Source organism: Maniola jurtina, chromosome 22 (assembly GCF_905333055.1).
Source record: "Maniola jurtina chromosome 22, ilManJurt1.1, whole genome shotgun sequence".
Lineage (NCBI taxonomy): Eukaryota > Metazoa > Arthropoda > Insecta > Lepidoptera > Nymphalidae > Maniola > Maniola jurtina.
The window spans coordinates 4,775,908-4,802,724 of NC_060050.1; the positions used below are offsets into that span (position 1 = coordinate 4,775,908).

The following is a 26,817-nucleotide window of genomic DNA, read 5'->3' on the forward strand; positions in this document are numbered from 1 at the left end:
TGGAACAATTTATATTCGATACTTGAACTTTAGTGAGAAAACTTTGCATAGTAAAATATTACAATGAAACATTCTAACTGACTACGGGAAAATTCACTCTAACAATGCTCCAAATCAAAAAAGTTCAAAAAGTTCATTTTTTACTTTAATAGAGACAAGTTCACTTTAATAGAGATCTAGATGTAGAGATCTATTTTGAAAGTTATTATTAGATGATTAGATCCTAGTATGGTAGTAGTTTTATGTTACAAAAACCAAAATTAATCTAATCGTTGTTCAACTGTTTTTTGAATCCTAAAAACCTAAAAGGTCTGAAAACCTTTGAGTAAAAATAGTATCTAAATCACAATATTGAAAGCCAGTTGATTATAAACTCTTTGTCATAGGTATATAACAAGCTATGTAATACCACTGACAAAGACGTTCGTCTTTCGGTAGATTTTTTCCGTAAAATACTTAGTTATTGTTCCGTAAAAGCGTGGGTTGTTCGTGCGTGAAAAGTTGACCCTTATATTGTTATCGATCAAAAAATAACTGAAAGAGACAAAAGCACCAAAACGTACAACAATAAAATAACTTCATCACGGTTTTATGTAACGGTTTTGTTTGAAAGCAATCGAACTTTTAAAATACAAAAAACGTCTGTTGTATCGTCAAGTTTCGGAAAATCATGAAGAGTAGGTATACCTACTTAAAAACTAGTTTTTGTCCGCGACTTCGTCCGCGTTATATAATCTGTAACATATATTATATATATAGCACTCAGAGATTAGTAATATAGCTATCTATCAATGAAATTTTCAGAATTGGATATTACATGTAAACTATACCCAAGTACGGAACCCTCGGTGCACGAGTCTGACTCACACTGCTTTTGGTTAGTTTTTTCATAGTTTTCAGTTTTCACTTTTATCATCAGCCCCCTGTCATGCTCTGACAAATGCTCTGCACTGACTGTTATTAAAAAAATCGTTCAAATCCAAACTATATAATATTATGTAGTTGCAAAGTTAATTAAAAGCTGAACGTGTTGCCTCGTTTAGTTGTTTGAACTGAAACGTGTGTGGGTAGGTACATTCATGCACCGTGGCACGGTAATATTATGTATCAGTATTCCAACTTCATACAAACGGACGAAACGCGAGCTATACCTACGCACCTCGATGTCGGCAGGCGCTCGACACGCAGACAGTCGCGACTGTGCCGCAGTGACGAACGGGCGGTGTTTTGTTTTTCTAACAATAACTGCGCGATTTTTTCGTTGTATGTGAAACCCGATCAAAGAAGCCACAATTTCAGCTCAGAATGTCGGTATTTAAGGTACCGGGACTATAATAAGATTAATTCGCAAATTTTTTGATTGTACTCAGCGATGATTTTGTGGAATATATAGAAAAAATGGAGAAAATATTCCGAACTTCATTTAAAACCAAATATATAAATTGTAAAGTAGCTGTAGGTATCTATAACCAATTAAAAGATATTCATTTTTCTCCATCTTGTCCATGTTTCCCAAAACAATTTTTAATTAAAAGCTTTATACTAGAATGCGGATTTTTTAAACTTTAAAATTTAATAATTCGTAACGTTCGTTTAATTTCCTACGTCTCAGTCGAGGCGCAAATATTTTTCGGTCTCAAATGTATAAGACCGATTTGTTATTCAATCATAAACATGGTTTTTTAATTAAATCTACCAATCAAAAAACAACACGCATTTTTATTGAACATTTCCTATGCAATTCACAAAGTATTTTATTTGTTTATATAAAAAAAGTATATTTACAATCACAAAACTAGATGGAAACACAAAGTAGGCAAGTGTAATTAAACTGCTGGAGGCGGGCAGCCCTACCGCATGTTTACGTACCGCGCAGCTGTAGGTATCTATTTCAAAGATACGGCCGAGTTAGAATACTGTATAGATAATATTACCGTGACCGTGGCATCCATTGATAACGTTACACGTGCCGTGAACTCTGCACTTAGACCTACCATTGGCTTCAATGCGCAAATCGAAAGGATGTGTCCTCCCTTTATTATCAGCTAACTGGTGCCTACGGCGTAGTTCACGTAGATTTAGGTTTTTCTACAAATTCCTTGGGATTTTTTCTATCTTCTGGGATGAATAGTATTTTCTATCCGTCTCCAGGATAACACACTCAACATAGGACAACACACTCTCGCATTTGTACGTAGGTATGGATGCAGGTAACTATTAATAATGAGTTTTATCTGATACTAGCCGATGCCCGCGACTTCGCTCGCGTGGATTTAGCTTTTTCGAAATCCCGTGGGAACTCTTTGATTTTCCGGGATAAAAAGTAGCCTATGTGCTAATCCATGATATTATCTATCTTCATTCCAAATTTCAGCCAAATCCGTCCAGTAGTTTTTGCGTGAAGGAGTAACAAACATACACACACACACACACACACACACACACGCACACACATACAAACTTTCGCCTTTATAATATTAGTGTGATGTGATGGGCAGAGGTAATTAATTTATTACAAGTACCTAAGTAAATTATCTCTGGTAGAAACTAATTTTTCCATTCAGATGTACGTGGCATTTTGCAATAATTATGTGCGCAAAATATTAAATGAGCATAACGCCAAAAGCGCAGACTGTCCTAATTGCAATGTTTAATTAAAAAGTAGATTGAAAAGTTGCTTTTTTCTAGAATGCTTCAAGAAAAAATTAGGTTTTGCTGTTTATAATAATGTACTAAGTATTTCCAATTTGAAAAAAGAACTGTCATGTTTCTAGTTTCCACAATGCAATCCTAATATAAATAGGTCACAAAAATTTTTCTACCTATGTCCGTTATAGACTTTAAATACATATATCCAACCCAAACCGATATGCCCCATACCGGTTTCATTAGAAAGGCAATAATGCGAAGATGATTTTCGAACATTAAAACATTATAGCATACGCCGGTTATTCGCTAGTATCTTATAAGATCGTCTTTATAACATCAAATAGGTACTTATAAAACTAAGGTATATTTTGTTGCGAATATTATTATGATAGGTAGAAAAGGCTCTATATTCCAACTTTTCAATAAAATTTTGATTAATTCAGACATCTAATTTATTAGACATCTGAAGATAGATTTTTAGGAAGTCCATGCATACTGAATCGTACTTCCTGTTAATTATTAAAAAAAATAAGTTTGCAATTGCAAAGACCGAAGTTTAACATCTATGGCAAAGTACATTCATATAGAAAAGTGTATCCATTGACAGCACGTGCGATGTCACCCGGACCTACCCCACAAGTGGGGACAATCGATGCGACTCACGCAGTGCCGCGCATGCGCTCTGCAACTGCGGTACTGGCGGCGAGACAAGTGGGTCATGTTTTTGTATGGCACTTTTTGACAAAGACTTGGTTAATGGTTTTTACACAATATTTATATTTATAGTTTTACACATAAGTTCCTACGCATTAACTTGATAGGCCTATAACACAATATTTATAGAGTTACGAAATTGAAAATTTTTATTTAGTTATGATACAAATATTGCTCCAACTTTGATTGAATATCGTTATCTATTTGGTTTGATTTGGTTTCGGTTTGACAATTTCAGTTTAATGTACCATTAAGAAAGTCTTAATTTAAATTTATGTCTTTTCGGTATTTTATCTAAACGAAAATTACCAAAGAATTACTAATTTCAGTGGCTTTAATATTTAACTAATGTTTCAGTGTTGGATTTTACAAAAATAATATAGCTATTTTACTATCTATCAAGAGTGGTATTCATAATAAACAAATTGATTATCATACAAGACTGCTAAACGTGATGTGACGTGGCCAGACAATACGACTGGACGTGAGATTAGTTTATAAATTAGCTTCCCAACAAAATTGAAGCCGATTTAACTAATTTCTTTCCCCATAAACCTACATGCCACTAAATTGGAACCTCCAAAAACCGACCTAGTTCCACCGTGACGCAGACTCAAAAGCTGCCAACGTAACACATTTGTGCGCGACATTACTGCGGCCATGCCAGTCGTGTTGCGGCAAGCACGCGTCAGTAAAAGCTCCCTATCCTAGAGCTAACTTAGTGCCACTAATTCTAGTTTTATTTACAAGGAAAAATGTAAGTGGTATTTTTGTAAGAGACCAATTAACTTACTTTAACTTAGCACCATATTAGTACATAAAAAAAAATTATTGCAAACTGTTTTGTTTGCAATTTTGCTGTCGAGTTATGGTGTAATTTTATTAAAAAAAAAGAATAATAAGAGGATAAGTACGGGTAGCGTGAAAGGGATCACTTTTGTGTTAAGGTCACCCTTTGTTATATCAAATTATTATATTCTCTGCACTTTAATTCTGTAATATATCCTGTGAAGTAGTGTAATTAAAAAAAAATTACTAAGAGCCTGAATCGAAATAATTATATTAGAAAAATCCTAACTCACTGACTAATTCATCAACGCCCAGTCCAAACATTTAGAAATAGAAAACTGTGCACATAAGTTCCTTTTGTAATGTAGACAACGAATAAGGCTGGAGTTTTTGAAACACGGAAGCGAAGTCTTAGGCGATCGCTAGTCCACACTCTTACATTGTAAAAGGAGATAATCTGCGTTACTGACAATCTGATTTCGAAAATTCTTTCACTGATAGCTAGGCTACACTATCTTCGAATTATATAGGATAATTAAAATAAATTACATATAGCATAGGATAGCCGATAGGATAAGGATGTTTAGAAGAAGTCGTGGGCAAAAGCTAGTTTAATTTTAAAATGTTTATGTATATTATTGTACCTACTATGATTTATGCTTGACAAATTAGTTACACTTATTTGTGACCAGTATTATAAAAGTGTAAACGATTAGAGATATAAGAAACTGTGAATGGAAAAAGTCCGGCATTGTCTGTGTATTTAGAGGTCATTGCAAGAAAATTATTTAACTATAGCATGCGCTTTTGAATATGAAATAATAAATTGGTTCAGATTTTATTGTTTAAAGAGATTATTATTAATTATAAATTGAAATCACTCGCCGCGCTAAGTTCGTGTTTGTTTGATCTAATCTCAAAAAGTGAAGTATGGATTTCGAAAGAAGATCATAGGCATTTATGAACATTTTTGGGGAAAAAAAGTTGATGATAGGCATTCCGAACCAGTGGTAGATTATTTTGACGATTCAAAAGCACTTGTAAAAGTTTAATTGAATAAAAACATTTTGAATTTTGTTTTTTTTTTAATTATTGTGAATTAAGTCGGAAAAGTCGTCCTACGCTACGTCCTAAAGCTTCCATTACGCGGAAGCTCTTCGATGGGTCAGTGCTAGCCATGCGAAGCCGAGGCAGGGCGATAGTTAAATACTAAAATAAGAATCTAGTAATCTCATAAATACCTCAAAAAATATGTGGACCTTGAACAAATCCCGGAATCATACTAGAATTATAGAAGAGCAGTAGGTAGGTATACCTAAACGTTTCATATCCATAACAAAAGTAAGCCCGATTGCGACAACGTATATCGGTTGAACTGTTTAAATATGTAGGTATTGATCCATTTTGATAAATAGTTACTTATACATTTTATGGACGCTGAAAGTGTGACAGAATAGGACTTTATTTTACTCTTTATTCTTATTGAGTCGCATCGCAGGTGTAAGATGTTATGAATTTGTATTTAGTTATAGGAAATAATAGGATCTTGGGTCCAAACACTAGAAGCTCCTATTCATGCCTTTACCATGCCTAATTGGATTTTCCGAGCATGCAGGACTTTTCATTGCGTAGTCCATCTATTTTTTCTTTTTTCCGATACAAGTTAGCGTTTGATTGCGATCTCACCTAGTGGTAAGTGATGATGCAGTCTAAGATGGAAGCAAGCTCACTTGGAAGGTGTAGGCAGTTTCATTAAGCCCAAACTTAGCTTCCCCGTATCGGTCTCTACGCAGCATAGTACTGGAACGTTAAATCGCTTAGCAGCCAACTTTGCAGTAATGTGGTAACCAGACACAGCCTCCCACCAAATTAGACCAAAGACAATCTAGAAATTATAATTCCAAAATTGTATTTGCCGGGAATCTAACCCGGCACACATACACTTTTAAGTGGTAAAAGGCCACAGGATCCTCTCCCAACCATTCTAAGTATCCAAGCCGAAAGAGTCATGCTCATTTTGATATCTCTAATCAAAATAAAACTCTCGGTAAAACAGCCTAAGATGCTGTGCGGTGCTCCATAAAATCTGCGAAATAGTCGACCAGAAATAAACCACTAAGTACCGATAAAATCTTTTCAAATTCAAACATTCCAACTACTTTTGAAAATTAACTAGAAGCACATAATATCAGCGCTAAAGTATTTGATGGCCTACTTCACGACCGCTTGGCTCATAGCCAGTATTTTATTGATGTTTCTCTCAGTTACATTGATGGTTAAACTTTTACATGATATTGATAAACTTATCAAATGCAAAAATAGATTCTCGAAGTAAACTTTTTCTTTTCTCTGCCTACAAGCCTACATAAATAAAATGAGTAACGTAATGATGATTTTGAAAATTGTACCAATGTAATTTTTTTTTTAATAAGTGTGTAAATGTACAGAATTAAGTACTTATAATGATTGACAATTCTATAAAATAAACTTAAATCTAAAAAAACTAAAAAAATAAATAAATTAAAAACTATCTTTTTTTTTATTTAAAAAGAATATTAGCCATTTTTAATCATGACTAACATTCCCCTTTCCCCTCCAACTAAGCGTAAAGCTTGTGCTAGGAGTGGGCACGACTATCGTGACTATCGACGTGGGGACTATCTGTTTGAACGGGCTAATCTTCGGAATGGCTGAACCTATTTTGACGGGACTTTCACAGACAAGTAGAATAACCAAGGAGTAACATAAGCTACTTTTATAACCGATTTAAAAAATGAAGGAATTGTGTTTTTCTACCTATGCACTGATATCTCCGAGATTTCTGAACAGATTTGCGTAATTTTTTTAATCGATAGAGGAACTTTCGACATTGTTTTATAAAAAAGTTGGATTCCAACTCCTCAATTCTGATGCTGCAGGGGATCTGACCAATCCACGCGGGTGAAGCTGCGGGTATCCTCTAGTCTGTTAATGAAATTGAAAGTTATAAGGATTGGTTTTGCTCTTCTAGGGCGGCGGAAGGCGGAACACCAGGCGGCTTGGCTCCAGCAGAACCACAAACTGGGCCAGATGGAGAGATCATTGGAGGACCTCGAACGCCACAGCAGATTGCAGCACAGAGGAGGCTGCAACAGACTCAGGCACAAGTCGACGAGGTTAACAATTTAATGACCAAGCATAAATCTTAAATTAAAAAAAACTAGAATAAAAAAATTAAAATTGAAGAATTGAAAACAATGAACTAAGAAAAGGACAGACAAACTAACTTTAATTTAAAACTTGCAAACTTCGTAACTGAAGGTGCCAGTCTTGAACATACTTTTTTTTTGTTGAGTAGGAATGATATTTTAAGTTGTAAATTATAATTAATTTTCCATCCTATTTTGCCATATTAAAAAGAAAAAGGTGCAGTGTTTTCTCTAAATTTAATTTACAGAAAACATCAGTCGATGTCAATGCTGAAAATATTTGTTAGCATTGCCCAAATCTTTAGCTTAATTAAATTTTACAGGTGGTTGATATAATGAAAACGAACGTTGAGAAGGTGTTAGACAGGGATGCAAAGTTATCAGAATTAGACGACAGAGCAGGTAAATGAAACATTTTTGTAAATAAACATAACTATTTTGAAAACAAAAGTATCGAAATAAAATTAAACACAAATTAAATTATTTACAGATGCACTTCAGCAAGGAGCGTCGCAGTTTGAGCAGCAGGCAAAGAGTTTGAAAAACAAATTTTGGCTACAAAATCTTAAGGTAACTTAAAATTTAATGTTACAATAATCGACCTTCTTGATACAAAAAGTAGAACCTTGGCAAGACACGTTTAAATACACTAACATAAATTCCACGTGCAGAATTGTCTGAGAATCTGTGTAAATCTCAAACGTCTGGATCTAGAAATATAACAGGATCTATATAAAAAACTATATAGGTAATTACGCGAAAGAAGTCACGGTTTGAAATTTCTATAGGTGCAATGTAACGATGTGTTCCTATTTTTATTGATTTATCAAATTATAACGTTACAGATGATGATCATAATGGGTGTCATTGGAATCGTTATAATAGGCCTACTGTTTGGTGAGTATTGAATTTTTAATGGCTGTGTTTGTTAAAACTCGTTGTTGTACTTGTAAAGTGATTGGGTCTTAGAATTACAGCAGAGTTTAGATGTACCATATTATATCATGTTTGTGCCTTATATTTAGATGAAATTTGTGTGACTCCAGAGTTTTATAAATTATAATTAATAAGTTTAACAAATTTCATCTTTATCGTGGATAATTAGTCTTATAATAATTAATAACAAGTAAGTATCTAGTAAGTATATAACGCAAATAATGTTATGTACTTTATATATTTAATATTTTGATAGATTTATATTGGTGTTATAACTATATACTATTATAGGAATATATAAAAATAAAGATAAGAATAATATATTCTAGTTGTATAACATTGTAATGTTTAGGATGCTTCGATTTGCTTACTGGAGTTCTTTCATAATCTGTCTGTAAACTTCTATATTTGATGTTTATAGCAAATTGTCTTTAGCTCATATTTATTGGTGATACTTTCCATTTATATTCACAAATTGTGTTGTATGTGCATTAAATCAAATTACAATAGTCTGTTAGAAGTAAAATATGTTTTTAGACCACTGGCCAAAAAAAAAATTGAATATGATGTTTTTAGGGTTGTTTGGTGAGTTTCTCTATTCCATCATAATTTATAGGTGCCTGATCACATTTCAAAGTCTAGGGTACCGTTGAAATCCTTAAATCATTCCGGGTGACACTGGCTATAATTTTTTGGAAATAGTTCTAATTTTAACCCCCGACCCAAAAAGAGGGGTGTTATAACTTTGACGTGTGTATCTGTGTATCTGTCTGTGGCATCGTAGCTCCTAAACTAATGAATCGATTTTAATTTAGTTTTTTTTGTTCGAAAGGTGGCTTGATCGAGAGTGTTCTTAGCTATAATCCAAGAAAATCGGTTCAGCCGTTTGAAAGTTATCAGCTCTTTTCTAGTTACTGTAACCTCGGGGATGTTATAAATTTTTAATTTACACTTGTTGCGATTTAGTTTAGTGCACATATTTTCTTGTCTTATGTTCATTATTGAACATAGCGATAGTGTAGCAGCTAGATGCTTTGTGGCGTATGTTCTGCTTACGGCTCTTTGCAGGTGATAACATTAAACAAATGTTTGGTTAGTTCGATACCGTGGCACACCGAATGTGGCCGGCGTAGTCACTCCGGCTGTAACCGGCAATGCTACTGCAGTTATTACTCATAATAATTGTAAGTCTGATAGATCTTCTTCTTTCCTTCTTTCGATTTCGCTTTGTATTTTAGAGCTTACAGATTTGCTTTACCTTTCGTGAATGTAATAAGCATTTGCATCTTTAGCTTGATGTCCTTGTGAAGGTTTGTATTGTGGCTTTGTACATTCATAGATCTCATTTGCTTTCATATTTATTGGCGAGTTCCTTCTATGCCTGCCCATCAAAAGCAAAAAATCAGTAGCAGTAGGTACAATAAAGCAGTTAACATTCAGAAAGTTTGAAAATAAGACAGATTTCACGTGTTTAAGTAACGGTCTCAGATTTTTTTTTTAACAAGTTAAGATAACTTATCGTTTTGAATTTTAATGAACGCTTCAAGTGCGCTTGTCTTTTTCTAACCTTTGAATCTGGCGTAGAAGAAACTCGCTATTAGTGCAACTAACCAAATAAGTAAGGTAAGGATGAATAAAGTAAGGTAAGTATATTACGGTTATCCTAAAAACATGATTTTTGTATTAGTTCAGTTACATTGTGTGAGGATGCCATTTGATTCCAAATTGTTAGTTTGTGTGAAAATTCATTAACTGCATAGATAAAAAATTACCATAGGTGTGTTACATTTCAATCTTGTAAAATGTTTTGTCTTTCTTTGATATATTTCATGAAAGAGTACGCAACCCAGCACGTAAGATTTTTTTCATTGAACTGATTGATATACACGAATACTCATCACTAGTTTGGAACCATTTTCAACACTTTGTGCTAGATGATATAAACTTATATTCTCGTATATGTATTTAGAGGCAATAGGTACGCATTTTTCTCTTTTGGAACATTTTTTATGCAACAAAGAATTTAGTTTTACAGCTATTTACACTTCTACTTGAATACATCATATTATTACTTCAAATATACTTCGTTACTTAACCCTCACCACTGCTACTACTAGTTTCGAGTTTTCTTTCTTTGTGGAATTTGAATTAAGTATCTAATATAATTGTGATTAAATTGGCATTAAATAAATATTTGTAAAAATCATCATTTATTATTACAAATAAAATTAATATAATATTAATTATTAAAATATATATTTCATGTCAATATCATACCTCAACAATATCACACACCTTTAGTTTTCTTTATCTCTAATTCACTAAAAGTACCGAAGTATATAATTAAAATCTTTTAAAATATTTCATCCCATCCTAAACCAATATTATAATATGTTTGACTGTATTTTTAAAATTTATTATATATGTTACAGGAAAATACATGTAACCATTCATCGCAGGATCTCTTCTTCTAAAGAATGTAATTACAATTATTAATAAATCTGTAAAACAATATAATAATAAACAAATGAACTGTAGAACCTAGCATAGAAATACGTGTACGGTTAAAAGAAAATATAACTATACAGAATATGAAAACTATGAAAGCTGTAAACTAAAATGCTCAGCATTTAGATATTGTACAATAGCTTTTTACATAAACAGAAAACTAGAGAAAATGTCATTGAATATTTATCAGACTTTACTTTGGTTGTGTAAATAATATCTAACTTTTATTAATAAATCAAAAACAATTTTACTGAAATCTGTACCTAAGTAATTTATTTATTTAAAAATACAACAGGGGCATAATAAAATCAATGAAAATTTTAAAATAATTTATAATGAAATAGATGTTATCTGGTATAATAAAATTTCATATTGTTTTGGTCTCACGGCACAATAATAATTCGATGCTAGGTACTTATATTAATAGTTACATTAAAATGTAACGTTTCGTCAAATTAATCGAAATATCTTCATGCGTTGTAAATAAGAAGCGCTAAAGTAGAAAAGTTTATTTCCGTGCCTTGACTTTATCTGTAATTTGTGATATCGTATTGCATTGTAATTTATTAATTGTTAAATCAAATTGTAATTAAATGAATGTACTATTTGCAAATTAAGTAAGTTTCAATATCGGCCTACGAAATTAGTGGTTTTGTTTGAAGACTTTAAAACTATTTAAAATATTATGTTTCTTAATATTGTTCTAGTAATTAAATTATTAGCAATGATTAATAGTGAAAAAAAATTGATAAATTAAAGGAATACGAAAAACGCCAAAATTTAATAATTTTAGAAGTATGGAATTAAATAGTTATTAGGATTAAGAAGTTCCAGTTCGTTAATTAATTATTATTATTATTATTACTAATGATGCGAATCTGATTTAACTATAATTTTAATTTAGCGTTATATAACTTTTATTATGATTTAATAAGGTAGGTTTGCAACGCACAAACGAAAGAAAAAACAAGTTAATTTTAATTGCAACGAAATAGAGACATTATTTCAATATTGTTTGTACGAATCAACTATTATGTTCTAGCGTAATTCACATTTATATTATTATTGTTAAGATGAAGCAGACAATATATTATGTATTTAAATCAATTATGTTTCTACGGACAAATATATGATCTCAGAATTTGATTGCTCAGCACATTTTTCTAATCGTGCAATTTTACCGCTTTAATGTAATTATTTTTTCTTAAAAATTTTGTGCTATAAATATTTCTAACTGTGCACACTAGTAATTATTTTCTTTTGTTTGAAACTAGCTTACAAGTTTAGTGCTTTTCACCTCAATCCGATGAATGATGCACGAACACATAGGTAACGAACAGACACACAGATAGACAGACAAACAAAAATTTTTATATACTTATAAGATTAATCATAGCACAAATTTTTAAAAATAAGTTCGGATAAACGGGTTTAGATACTTGTGAAGCGAATGTACAAAAGGATAAACTTTATTTTGTTTAAAGTATTATGAGTTTCGTTTAGATTCCAAAATAAATATTTTCTTCAAAAAAATAACGTAGGTATGTGGTAAGTATAGTGAATAAAGAAAGCTAGATATAATATCGGAAAGAGGGTAAATACTGAGAGAGAAAAAAATAATTTAGGAATTATTTCCATTTTGGCCTTATTTATTGTTAGTGTTTTATGTTACAGTTGCGAACATTGCTTTGTGTGATACCTTCGTTTTAAAATATGATTTCAAACATAGAGACGATACCAGCAACGAAGCCATTAACTTTTACAAGTTATTATTACCAAATTAAAATATTAAAAATATTTATCAGATGTAAAATGATAATTATAGGAATAAAATTGGAGATTTTATCATTTAATATATGATAATCAAAATAATTTAATATCTGATAATCAATTCTGGAAATTATCATTTACCAAATAAATATTGAATATTAGGAGGGCATCACACTAAGTAAAACTTTAATTAATTCTAAGTATATTTAAATATTAAATTAGCATATTATTTACACCTACGGGAAAGGAATGGTGCCATTGACAATATTAGTTATTTTATCAAAGAAGGATTAAAAATTTACACATAATTAATTATTAAATTATTTCCTAGCCATTTTACTAACGCTTAAGACTTTACTATCTTGTGCATATTTTTTACACTAAGCATAATACTTAATTGTTACCTATACTTTATTTTATTGGATTATTGCTAGCAATTTTATGATTGAAATTATGTACATGTATTTAAAATTTAAATAGGTAGTCTGATTTTATTACCAGATATTTATTATTTTATTTTAAAGAATTATCGAGACATAATTTTAATTTCTTATGTGAATGAAACTTTGAATTTGTTGTTCGTATGTATTATGAAAATCTTGATAAATTTATTATTGCAAAATATATAATATTACTAAACAATTGCACTCTTATCACTAAGATTTTAAATTAAGGTGTTCAATGTGAAACCATGTTGTCTTTTTCTGAAATGGCAAGTTATATTGGTTTCAATAAAAGAATTAGAAAAAATACAAGCAATGTTTCACATTAATTGAAATGTTTTTTTTTTTTAGTAATGTAAAATTAAAAGAATACAATAATAACTGAAACAATGAACTATACAATATAAAATAAACAACTGCAACTTTTCTATGCATTCTATTGAAACAAATATAATGTGAATTATTTATGTGCTAATAAATTAGAAATATAATCACATAGGGTATATACTTTATAGTTAGTACATAACTTGACTCATTATTACGATATATAGCTATACAATTTACTGACAGTACCTATATGTCTATAAATTTTACACAACATTAATTTGTTTACATTAAATTTATATTATTATAAGACTTTCACTAGTTCCTTTGAATAATACATAAAAAGTAGTACTTAAGTAGTTAAAAATTGTATACTTAAATTTAATTTAATTTACTATCTACTGGTAGAAATATTTTGAATGATATTTAGATATTGAAAACCTGCTCTAAAACCTTAAAAGATCATCGTATTATAAATGAATTTATTGTTAAAATTCAAATAAAATAGCTATCTGTAGAGGTGTTGCCATTTCATTGTTTGAAATTTCACTTACTTTAATTGAAACACAATTTAAAATAATTATTAATCTGTATTTTATACATAACTAATTATCAAATTAAGAAATTAAATAACAGGTGACAACATGATAACATGCCTCAAAGAAAGATCATTCAATGAAATTAATTTGACAATAATTTTTCTTAACTATAATGATCAAAATAAAAATTAACGTTTTACTTTTAATAATAATAATAATTATTGATATATTTAATGAACTATTTTTAATTTATTAGTTTGTTTTCATATTTATTTTACTGAGAATCTGTTAAGTATTTTTTTTTGTCTTATATTTATAATATTACGACATCTTTTTTTGTATTTCAATGTTATTAAGTATACTTATGTATTTTTAAAGTCTTACATTTTGAATTCATTCTTGTCAATAATATAATCCTTTTCAGTGTTTTTATTATTTATATACTTTTTTCTTTAGTTAGTGCATTCTTTTAGGGCGCCTTCAAAGCCGCAAAGTGCCTCGCGGAGGCAGCGCGGCTACAGCTTTGCGACCTTGCTGCTTAGTAAATCCAAAGTGAAAATCAAAGTCAATTACCTACAAAGCAGCGCGGCTGCAGCGCTGCAGCCGCGCAGCCTCCGTGCGGCAATTTGCGGCATATTTGAAGGTGCCCTAACTGTTTGTATATCTTGTACATCCTTTGTCAATGCTCATAATATTATAAAAAAGTTAGGGTAGGTTCATTTTAACATGCACTCGGTTGTATCAAAGAATAAAATTAAGCATTATGATAATATTAATGTTGAGATTTTGTGGATTCAATTCAATTGTATTTGGAATACATTCAATTGCAAAGGATGTTAAAAATGTTATTCAAATACATCGTGCAAAGTGAATTTTCGTTTTATTTTTTTTGTGTATATTATCTACCTAAGGAAAAACAACCAAGTATCCAAATTACCTAACTGAAATATAAACTGAAGAAGCAGAACAACCCTACTTTTTACAACACTGTTTTTGGATAAGAAATAAGTAATACATACTTGTTAATTATTTTATATGATATTTGCCACTAAAATGGAAAAATTTTACTCCCTTTCAAGAGGTTGATAATGAGATTTTTCAAAAAATGAGGGATGCGCAGGCGCTGCAACACACATCTCTGCTGAGTGCCACCCGCTTCTTGTTTTAGTTTTTCTTTTTCATGATGTTGTACATTATAAAGCATATTTCATCCATTCATTCATTCATTGACCCGCCTGCTACCCTCATACCACTTATATCTCCGCTGAAACTATCCATAGAAAAATAAGGTATGTATCTTCTCTCCTTCCCGCTCGTCTGGTTTCCACTAATGAGCGAAGAGATGTGGAAATAAATGTATCTGATTGGCTATTTGCAAAACATCTCCTCTCCTCTCTCCTCATCTCTACTTTGGTGGATACGCGCCCTAATATCGGAATCAATAACGTATGGTCAAGTAGTAAAGCACACTGTGTCATGGAAGTCGCGATATGCCAGTAAATAATTTAATATTTAGCAGCATTTGCTACATGAACACGACGTCTACGTGTTAATAATGCAAGACAAAGAACAATCTTCGTAAATTGATAAATTTAACCCTGTCACACTCGAGCGAATAAAATCCAAACTAACACCATTGCAATTTCAACCTTGTACTTATGACTTTAAAGTGCTAATTTGAGAGACGTTTTGTCTATGCTAAATTCCGCAAGCCCTTCATAGACTACAGCTCAGAGAATGATGTGAGAGAGCGAGCTTTCTCTTTGATAGCCGCCATTTTGACTTACAATAATGGTCCGTGTGACGTGAGTTATGAGTTCTTGTCACTAAGCGTTAAGTAATGTCGGTAGTGTACGAACTCTTAATGTAGAGTTCAATTAAAAGGATAAATGATGCCAAGTGTTTGTAGAAATAATGTAGAGCTATGCATGTGTGCATTGCTCTACTATGCACACATGCATAGCAATCAATATTAAAAGGTGCAAACAAAATAAACGCCACCCGATTCGCAACCACCACGTCTGGTGTGTTAAATTTTTCGGGTCATAAAAATAAAACAAAGAACAATCTGAAGCACAGTTGTTTGAAGTACATTAGGTTCACAAACAGACAAACGGTTTTCACCAGGAAAAAATAACACAAAAACATAATAGGTATAGGTAGGTAACGTGACGTTGAAGGAACGAATGAAAGAATGTACGAGTATCTAAGGAAGTCTTTTGACTGGTTTGGCTAGATATTAAATGATCAATTTTATTATTAGAGTGACTTAATATACGTAATATCAAAATGTATAATATTTCAAAAAAATTTGGGCACTGATTAAAAAGTTTCCCCGAATAACATTAAACTTAGTTTGCGACCGTATATTTACTAAACGATCGACTTGAATATGGCTTTATTTTTAACCTACTTGTGATTCATTACGTATAGTGAGTGATACATAAGTAATGTGCGAATACGATATTTCGCTGAACAGACAGTCAATTATTTTCTCTGTGGGAACTGTCTAAGAAAACAAAGAGTGTTCAGTTACAGCTGATCTTGTAGCACCGAATCACTTACCTACTAATTACACTTATCTCACGGATTTCTCGAAAATGCTTTTCCCATAATAACTTCTCACAATATTTGAGTGTGTGCCTTTTAAATGAACCCTTAATTTGATATACTTCATAACAATATTAATTATTATTAATCATAATTTGATATAATTCATAACAAACCATAATAATTTCAAACAATAGTTACTCGTAACTCTACGTGATTTTTACTTTCTAGTCTTTAGTTTTGTATTCCAAAAAATATGGCAGCTATATAGGTTTTGCTGTTAGGAAGGCTTAGGAAGGCATTTTAATTATTATCACTATAAAGTGCTAGTTTTATTGATTGAAAAAATAAAACTAATTATATTTTATATTCTTAAATATTTATAAACAACGCAGTCTATTATTATATTAGGTGTTACTTTTTCATTTAAAGATAATAAATAAATTCTTACGAGTAGGTACAAAATTTCACCAAAATACATATTCAAATACGTAAAAATTACTTCTAAAATTTTTATCGTTTCCCGTACCGTTTCACTATAATCAAGTAGTAATTTGAGCACAAAATCTGCCAATCTGCACTCGTCCAGCGTGGTGGATTATGGTTAAAAGGCTACGGCTATAATCGGCCGGCGATGGATGATCATAATGATGATGATGATGAATGTTTTATAGTTTAATTACAAAATGTTTTTTAGGTTAAATATGGGTGTTGAGTTTTAGGTAATCAGAGTTCATTGAAAATCGAGATCGAGTACAAATAGTAGAGGTTTGCAGGATCTCGGAACTAGATCTGGCGTTGCTCGGAGATATTGTATTTAGTGTGAACACTCGGAGCATTATTTAATTACGTGTCAAGCGGTGAGCTGTAACCCCGTGCAGGTGAGAGGTGATACCATAGAATACATAATAGTACCTTACAGGTACAGAAGGCTCGCACACAAAGACGTTAAAAACCAGCCAAATGCGAGTCAGCCTCGCGCACCGAGGTTTCCGTACTCGAGTATTTTTTCGACATTTTGCACGATAAATCGAAAACTATTACGTATAAAAATAAGTAAAAATCTGTTTTAGAACGTACAGGTAAAGCCCTTTCATATTATGATACCCCACTTAGCCCGTCTTGCTTTAAAAATTGAAAATACGTACTAGGTAATTATTTGTTCAGGACCGCATTTTAATTTGTTTTGTGATGTAACCACAAATTTATGGTTATTTATAACCTATGTGGTATAAACTTGTTCTTTCTCTTTCTTAAAGATAGGTGCATTAAAGAGGTGCCCGCACTGTGCGCAGTGGGGTGAAAACGGATCCCCGTGAATCATGGAAACTGATTCTTATTTCTAAAAGAGTTTACAGTATCTATGTTAAACGTACTACTGCACGTAAATGGAACGAATGGATCAGTCTGTCTTAGAGTCTTTGGAGAGAATAAAGAGAGGACATCGGGGAGTGATTAGCAGGCTCCTGTATAATGTTAAGTAAGTATATTTATAAAAAGAACGGGAGGAGACTAGGAGAGGCCTTCAATCTGTCAATGTATAGCCTAATAAAAAAATTTCAAAAGAAAAATAAAACCGACTTCAAAACCACAAACACTAAAAAGTAAAAAATAACTTTTGTTTAGCTACACTTGTAATGTGCCTAGGTATGAAGTCGAGCGAGCATATTGAAACAAAATTAGAAATCCAAGAGTGAAGCTCGCCCGACTTCATACCTAGGCACATTACAAGTGTAGCTAAACAAAAGTTATTTTTTACTTTTTAGTGTTTGTGGTTTTGAAGTCGGTTTTAATTTTCTTTTGAAAATTTTTTATTTCACAATTTTTAGTGGCCCCACTGTACTATAATATGCTATGCCCAGTTAAAACCCTACTGTTTACTAAGCTATTACACTGATCGCGAGCAATTTGCTCCTATCCATTGAGGAGTTCTGTTCTCCATCTCCAAAGATATTCATCAGATCTTCACCAAATTTATATGGGACCATCTGCACAGTATACCCTTTCAAACAAAAAAAAAAATTTCCAAATCGGTCCAGGGGTCTTTGAGTAATCGGGGAACATACATAAAAAAAAAAAAAAAAAATAAAAAAAAAAAAAAAAAAAAAAAGATTCCGACGAATTGAGAACCTCCTCCTTTTTTGGAAGTCGGTTAAAAATACATTTCTAGGTGAAATATTGAATCCACTAAAAAACGGGGAAAATTTTGTAAAATGGAAAATGTGTAATTTGTAAAATGTGTAAGTAGGTATTGTATTAGACATGATTTATGTTATTCTTTTTCTTTATTTTACTTTAGTTATTATTAGCTCATCATGCTCTTCCAGCGATCATGACTTCATCCGCGTGAATTTAGATTTTAGAAATTCCGTGGAATCTTTTTGATTTTTGGGGATTAAAAAGAAGCCTATGACTGTCACGGACTCTTGGATGCAAGTAACCAAATCTCGAAAATGCTTAAAAGGATGGGCCATGAAAAGGTAACAGACAGATAGACTGAGAAACATACACTTTTACATTAACTGGGAAAGTGTAGATAAAAAACACTATCATAAAAAATATTTAAATATTATTATAAAATGTTTTAAATAAATTATAAAAATGTAGATAAAATAGTTAAAAAACAGTTTTGTCTGTATAAGCAAGTGTGGGCACAGTGTGCGCTGATACTTCGCGGTAATGGGACTGTCAGGTGTTTGAGCTGCAAATATCGTTTATTTTGTCCCTACACTGTTTATCCCTGTGTCTACGACCGGGCTGCTTTTATGGAGCACACGTTATTAAGGTATCTGAAACGTAAAGAAAGCTTTTTAGCGCCATGTTATTTATGATTGTATTGATTGTGGTAGGTATCATTTGTGTATCGTTGTTTTTTTATTACAAACTAGCCGATGCCCGCGACATCAACCGCGTGGATTTAGGTTTTTCGAAATCCTGTGGTAACTCTTTGATTTTCCGGGATAAAAAGTAGCCTATGTGCTAATCAAGGATATTATATGTCTCCATTCCAAATTTCAGCCAAATCCGTCTTGTAGTTTTTACGTGAAGGAGTAACAAACACACACACACACACACACACACACACACACACACACACACACACACACACACACACACACACAAACACACACACACACACACACACATACACACAAACTTTCGCCTTTATAATATTAGTATGATAGTATGAAGTGTGACTAAATGTTGTCCACGACCAAGTTCGTGTGGATTTAGGATTCAAAAAATCCCGTGGGAACTTTTTGATTATCCGGGATAAAAAGTAGTCCATGTCACTCTCCACGTCATTAGTCTGTTGCTGTGTTGAGGCGTAATTGGATGACAAACAAACAAACACGTTCATATGGGTAGGTAAGAGGGGTGGAACTTTATGGTTCTACAGACGTAAAATATATTTGAGTAGAAGTATTTATTATTACAACATTCATTTATCTAATTAAACATCTGTTTTCCGAGCCGGTAGTAAAGTTTTGATGTTTTATGAGTCACGTTGGCTTACTCGATGTAATTTGAATTTTACCTATTTAAATTAATTCGAATTATTTCAAAAATATCTCTAAAAGGATTTTCCAGCTTATTAAGAAAACAAAGCATATGGAATGTTAGCCGAAATGAATAACATAGTCAAAGGTATATTGCATCACAGGTTTTGACTGAACTCAAACTTTGAATATTACTTCCTTTTTTCCTAGCTAAAGACACAAGAAACATCAAAACTTTAAGATTGGCCGACCGATAAACCAATTTTATCAAAATTCTTCAATACTTTTGAAGCATTCCTTTCAATCTACGAAGCATTCGTTCTAATATCTGAAGTCAAATATAATGAGATCAATCGTAATAAGACTCGTAAGTACCAGCATCATAATATTTTTCTAAAACTCTCACAGAATAACCAAGCATTGAGATATAAGCAATAGAGATTAGAGGAACAGACCTCAGACATCAAAAACGCCTGCATTTAATCATAGATACAAAAAGATAAATATTTTAAAGTAAATTATATATTTAACTCTTTTACTCTTGTTTTATTACCATAATAGCTGATGCCCGCGATTTCGTTCACGTGGATATAGGTTTTTAAAAATCCCGTGGGAACTCTTTGATTTTCCGGGGATAAAAAGTAGCGTGTATTAATCCATGGTATAATCTAGGTCCATTCTAAATTTCAGCCAAATCTTTCCAGTAGTCTCTGAGTGAAAGCGTAACAAACATACATATTACGTACACACATACATACACTCAACCTTTTGCCTGTATAATATCAGTGTGAAGTGTGAAAAAAATCACTTGCTATATAAAGATAGCGATATTTTTGACAGATGGAATAAAAGTACGACATATTCTGACGACCTTCTTAGCCTGCAGCTGTGGTAAGTAGATACGGTGGTCTTATCGTCAACGGGTTTTAGGTTTGTATCACGATTTTTTTTATTCAGATATAAGTTATGGTTAGCCCTTGATCAGTTAGACTGTTAGATCATCAGAGAGGAGAGAGAAGGATCAGTTAGAGAGCCAACAGTTTCTAAATTAGTTCAGGTCTGATGGGATGCTTCGGCCGTGGTTCACAGTACTTACTGGCAAAGCCGTGCCATAAGTATACACAGTGGCGGGCATATAGGTTTAAAGCCAGGGAAAGCATTAAGGCAGTAACTTATTTTCTGGCAGGTTATAATGGAAAATAAGTTGATTTATTACAATTAGGGTAGGCAGTACCTACCTCTATGAGCTGCACGCCACTGGGTAGGTTATACAGACTGCTAAAATCATATCCTTTTAACTTTGCTGTAGTTGGGTAAAAAGAATGATTGATCCTCTTGTCATCAGTGAGATATACCTAATAGATCGCTTTGCGGGATATTTCTGCCTCTAGATATGGATACCTCAGTATAAGCAGGCTTGTGGTATCGAAGAAATGCGCCTAATCATACAATCAATGTTCAATCATTGCAGATCAGACGCGGCCCGTAATCCACCAACAATTGCAAGAATTATTGTAATCTTGCCATTGTATTACGTTTTATATTGTTTCAAGTGGTACTGGATCTACCTATTTTAAATGTAAGTATATTGTTATTTGATTTAGAGCCGAATATTTTCAATTGGAAACGTAATAGCAAGTTGACGAAGTGATCTCTCCTGACGGTATACGATGCAACCTTATGATGGGCGGACATACGCTAGCTGGAGTGTGGCAGTTTAAGAGAACTCTTCATGGTTGCTCCAAGTCGAGCGTGAAATTTAATGGTTTACGATTTAATTCCGAAAAAACATTATTATATGAATAGGTAGGTATCATCCGTGCTTACGGATAACTACGGATAACATCCGTGCTACTAATAAAAGCAAATACATGCAATAGTTAGGAACATTTGATCTGGGGACCTTTGTTAGTGGATTTTTGAAGCAATTTACACGGAAAGTAAGTGATACGAAACAGGCTAAAAGCAGAGAAAGTGCGACAAGGAAACCCTTATTAGTTGTAGAATCTATTATTGAAATTATTGGTAACCTCACAGAAGGAAAAAAGAATACTTAAAAAAGAAAAGAAGAAAAAAAGAGTATGAATATCTTTCACTTAACATGGTAGAGTCGGTAGACGTAGGCAATTCCATTATTTTTAAGTATATTGGCACTCAAGTTCATTCTGGTACTACCCTGCAATATTTTACGTGTAGTGAGAACAATAACGACAGCGATTTGGAATTGAAATTGCTTCCATCTTGTTTTCATATCGCACGCATTGGCGCGCGCCGGTAGCTGGCCACTTTAGCTCGATAAAGGATAATCGCGGCCATTAGGTAGGCCAGCTCATATTTTAGATGAGAATATTCAATGAGAAGTAAGACGTAGGCGTAGACTTAAGGTGCCTATCCACTGAACGGGACAGGCACCTTAAGACAAGCACGCAAGTGCTTTCATATTGTTTTCATATCGCACGCAATGACGCGCGCTGGTAGCAGGTCACTTTAACTCGATAAAGGATAATCGTAGCTATTAGGTAGGCCAGCTCATATTTTTGATGAGAATATTCAATGAGAAGTAAGATGTAAGCGTAGTCCACTGAAGTGGAGACGTGTTTAACAGACCAATAAGACAATTTGACGTGCTAATGTTGTTTGAGTCGTCACTGTGCACCTACTAATAAGTCTGCTGCTCGGATTGGCTTTAGTGGACAGGGGTCCTTAATGTATAAAGTTATTTATCCAAAATTGTGAAACTAGTAAAAAATAGATAGGTATTTGCAGGCTGCAACTCATTGTTTCTGCTTACAACTTGATGCCCTGCAGTATCATACTAATTTATAAAGCTTGATTAAATACGATTGGTAGTTAGGCGTATAATAAAATCAATATAATTTATAGATACTTTATAGATATTTAGATATTTTATATTTATTAGATTAGCTAGATATTTTATAGGTACTAGTTTTATTTCAATGCCTGTAACCCAACTCATAAGTACATACTTAGTAAACCAAATCGAACCAAAGTAACTACTCTGCCATCTTTTCCGAAAATTTCTTGGCGGAAAAATTACTTAAGTTTAATTTTGGTCATTCCCACTCACACGCCAACAATGTAAAAATAAATAACTTAATTAGCTATAGTGAAATGAAAGCTATTATATTTTGTGGAACCTATATAGTCGAAACTTTCCCGCACCTATACGCAATCTGTAATCGAATTAAGTCCAACAATATTAGATAATTGTCGATAGTTATCACTTAATTGTTAATTGTAACTGCACAGTGGCTTATCGATTGCTACAGATAACTGGGTTGTGACCTGAGATAGGGATGTCCCATACAAATATATAATACGTTATTTTTAACCCCCGACCCAAAAAGAGGGGTGTTATAAGTTTGACGTGTGTATCTGTCTGTGGCATCGTAGCTCCTAAACTAATGAACCGATTTTAATTTAGTTTTTTGTTTGAAAGGTGGCTTGATTGAGAGTGTTCTTAACTATAATTCAAGAAAATCGGTTCAGTCGTATGAAAGTTATATCAGCTCTTTTCTAGTTACTGTAACCTTCACTTGTCGAGGACAAAGTGAGGACTTGTCTTCACATTTATATGAATCTTTACTTAAATTATCTCATATCTGAAATATCTGAGAGCGTCACCCCTACAGTGGGTGAGGTGATCCAAGGCAATTAAATTTACATGCAGGAGGTGTGAGATATGACTTCAGGTAAAATAAACAGGGCCATGGTTTGTGTAACAATTAATTGCTTTGCAAGCTGCGGCTATGAAAGCTAATATCGTTATATTTAAAGAACTCTCACAAGTACCTATTTTTTTATAGAATTTAATAATGGTCGAGAAACAAAGATTTGGAAGGAATTTCAAAATAAGATTAATATGTAATGTTTTTTATTTAATTACAAAATGTATTTTTTTATACTTTTTAAAGCTTAAAATATGCCAAATTAACATTAAGAGACGGCATGACAAAAATAGCCTGTGCCAGTCTTCGAGATCTTGCATGCCTATCTCTGCTCAAATTTAATCAAAATTTGTTAACCGGATGGACAGTGAAAAGCTAGCAGGCAAACAGATAGACAGACACACTTTTGCATTTATATTAGTATAGATTTTGTAGGTTTCATAAAACTCATTACCTTGACGGAACTCGGTACAATAAAGGCTGATTCACACCAAGCACGTACACGTGACATGTACGTAGTGACGCGCGTAAAGTCCTGACACACCGGGTTACGCATACGTCCACGTTTTACGCAAGCGGTGTGCAATGTGTCATACAGTTCCATACATTACAAAGCAACAAGGTACGCACTACGTCAACGCTTACGCAACGCTTACGCAGCCTGTGTGAATGAACTGTTAATCAGAGGTACCTACAGAGTAAATGAGATTCTATAGAAAACTTAGAAGTAACCACTACCATAACTTCCGAGGCCATCACACCTTATTCAGTAGTGAGTGAGTGAATAAAATCAATTCAGTATTTACTATAATGACACAACTATTAGGCCTAAGTGGACTCTTGTCTCGCTACACGTTACGGTTTAAGTGGACGGTACAATAAAATTTTACTACTTCACCAACGGCTACCAGGTTGTTATATTTTTTTAAGTTAAATTTAAGTACAAGACAAATTAAGATCGAGATAAGATTAGAGATAAAGGTTTGAATTTCTTAATTAATATTTATTTATGGTTTCCATAGAGTCAGTGCAAGATTAGATTTGTTTTTAGGGTCCCGTACCCGCAGGGTACAACGGGACCCTATTACTAAGCCTCGTCTGTCCGTCCGTCTGTCTGTTGGCGGGCAATATAGTATAAAAATAGTGTAAAAATATATTTTTCATTTTAAAAAATTGAAAAATATTTGTCGTTTTCGCCTTGTGACGTCATTGATCGCCTTTCGTACGTTAATAATAATTAATTATGTCAAAAATAAATAAAAATCATGTTTTTTTTGTATATACCTACTCATTAATAACGAATTCTATCCCAATAAACTATCGCTATATAAAACATCACGCCATTTTATTACTACGTGATTACTACTAACAGTCCAAGACTCCATTAATCTATACTAATAAATAAAATTGGAGTGTCTGTCTGTAATTTTGAAATAACTACCACATATTAAGTTCATATGGTTATTTGAACGATACCATAACTGAATCACACGTTTTTAAAATTTTTGTCTGTCTGTCTGTCTGTCTGTCTGTTTGAAAAGGCTAATCTTTGGAACGGCTGAACCGATTTTAACGGGATTTTCACATACAAGTAGAGGATTGACCAGGGTGTAAAATAAGCTACTTTTTTAACCGACTTTCAAAAAGGGAGTTGTGTTTTTCTACCTATGTACACCAAAATCTCCGAGATTTCTGAACCGATTTGTGTCATTTCTTTTTTAATCGATAGAGGAACTTTGCGACATTGTTTCATAAAAAATTTGGATTCCAACTCCTCAATCCTGATGCTGCAGGGGATCTGACCAATCCCCGCGGGCGAAGCTGCGGGCATCAGCTAGTCTATACTAATAAATAAAATTGGAGTGTCTGTCTGTAATTTTGAAATAACTACCACATATTAAGTTCATATGGTTATTTGAACGATACCATAACTGAATCACACGTTTTTAAAATTTTTGTCTGTCTGTCTGTCTGTCTGTTTGAAAAGGCTAATCTTTGGAACGGCTGAACCGATTTTAACGGGATTTTCACATACAAGTAGAGGATTGACCAGGGTGTAAAATAGGCTACTTTTTTAACCGACTTTCAAAAAGGGAGTTGTGTTTTTCTACCTATGTACACCAAAATCTCCGAGATTTCTGAACCGATTTGTGTCATTTCTTTTTTAATCGATAGAGGAACTTTGCGACATTGTTTCATAAAAAATTTGGATTCCAACTCCTCAATCCTGATGCTGCAGGGGATCTGACCAATCCCCGCGGGCGAAGCTGCGGGCATCAGCTAGTAAATAGTATAGCCAGAGGTATGGCTACCAAATAGATACAGTTGACGACTCCTGTGTGTTCAGTATGGACATTGTACAATTGATAACATCGTTCAAGTGACATAAAATTGTACCGGCTACACTGCATACTGAATGCGCTTAAAGTGAAGAAATATACCACGCGGATTCGTTGTAATACCACAGCCATAGAGCCACTAGATATCGCGCTTATAATCTCTAAACTCAATTGACAGCTCTAAACTCTAAACATGGTTTTAGGCTCTAATTTAGGCTACATAACACAAGAGAAAGACTATACTTTATAAAAAACTAGCCGATGCCCGCGACTTCGCCCGCATGGATTTAGTTTCTTCGAAATCGCGTGGGAACTCTTTGATTTTCCAGGATTAAAAGTAGCCTATGTGCTAATCCAGGATATTATCTATATTTTTTTCAAATTTCAGCCAAATCCGTCCAGTAGTTTTTGCGTGAAGGAGTAACAAACATACACACACACATACAAACTTTCGCTTTTATAATATTAGTGTGATTGGCAGCCAATGGGGACTGCCGGCAGAAGTGAAAACACAAGTGTAAATTAAAAATTTATAACACCCCCGACAAGTGAAGGTTACAGTAACTAGAAAAGACCTGATAACTTTCAAACGGCTGAACCGATTTTCTTCGTTTATAGCTAAGAACACTTACGATCAAGCCACCTTTCGAACAAAAAAAAAAAAATCGGTTCATTAGTTTAAGAGCTACGATGCCACAGATAGATACACACATACACAGATACACACGTCAAACTTATAACACCCTTCTTTTTCGTCAGGAGTTAATAAAAATATGAATAAGGTTAGTATAGCAGCAACTGAATGTTTTTTTTTTTTAAATTAGCATGTCGATGACATGACCTTGCCAAATGCCAAAATCGCCCACTGCGCCTAACGAA

General features: G+C 32.9%; 1 protein-coding gene across 3 annotated transcripts; it reads left to right on the top strand.

The window, feature by feature from the left end:
* Nucleotides 1-4,009: 4,009 nt before the first annotated feature.
* Nucleotides 4,010-13,352, top strand: LOC123876674 (vesicle-associated membrane protein 2-like). 3 transcript variants are annotated; one of them, XR_006798396.1, is made up of 7 exons: nt 4,010-4,120; nt 7,163-7,307; nt 7,664-7,742; nt 7,831-7,910; nt 8,186-8,237; nt 9,345-9,460; nt 10,709-13,352. XR_006798396.1 is itself a non-coding variant. In XM_045922967.1 (7 exons), coding segments are annotated over exons 1-7 (447 nt in total). In that variant the 5' UTR covers nt 4,010-4,118; the 3' UTR covers nt 10,711-13,352. The 3 variants fall into 3 exon arrangements, 2 of the variants coding, with proteins under 2 accessions (XP_045778923.1, XP_045778924.1); XM_045922967.1 differs by having other exon boundaries at nt 9,374-9,460; XM_045922968.1 differs by lacking the exon at nt 9,345-9,460.
* Nucleotides 13,353-26,817: the final 13,465 nt, after the last annotated feature.

Excerpts from the sequence above, each read along its gene's own strand:
- LOC123876674 (XM_045922967.1), top strand. Across the intron at positions 7,308-7,663 it reads CTCAGGCACAAGTCGACGAG|GTGGTTGATATAATGAAAAC; the intron begins GTTAACAATTTA and ends TAAATTTTACAG. Across the intron at positions 7,743-7,830 it reads AGAATTAGACGACAGAGCAG|ATGCACTTCAGCAAGGAGCG; the intron begins GTAAATGAAACA and ends AATTATTTACAG.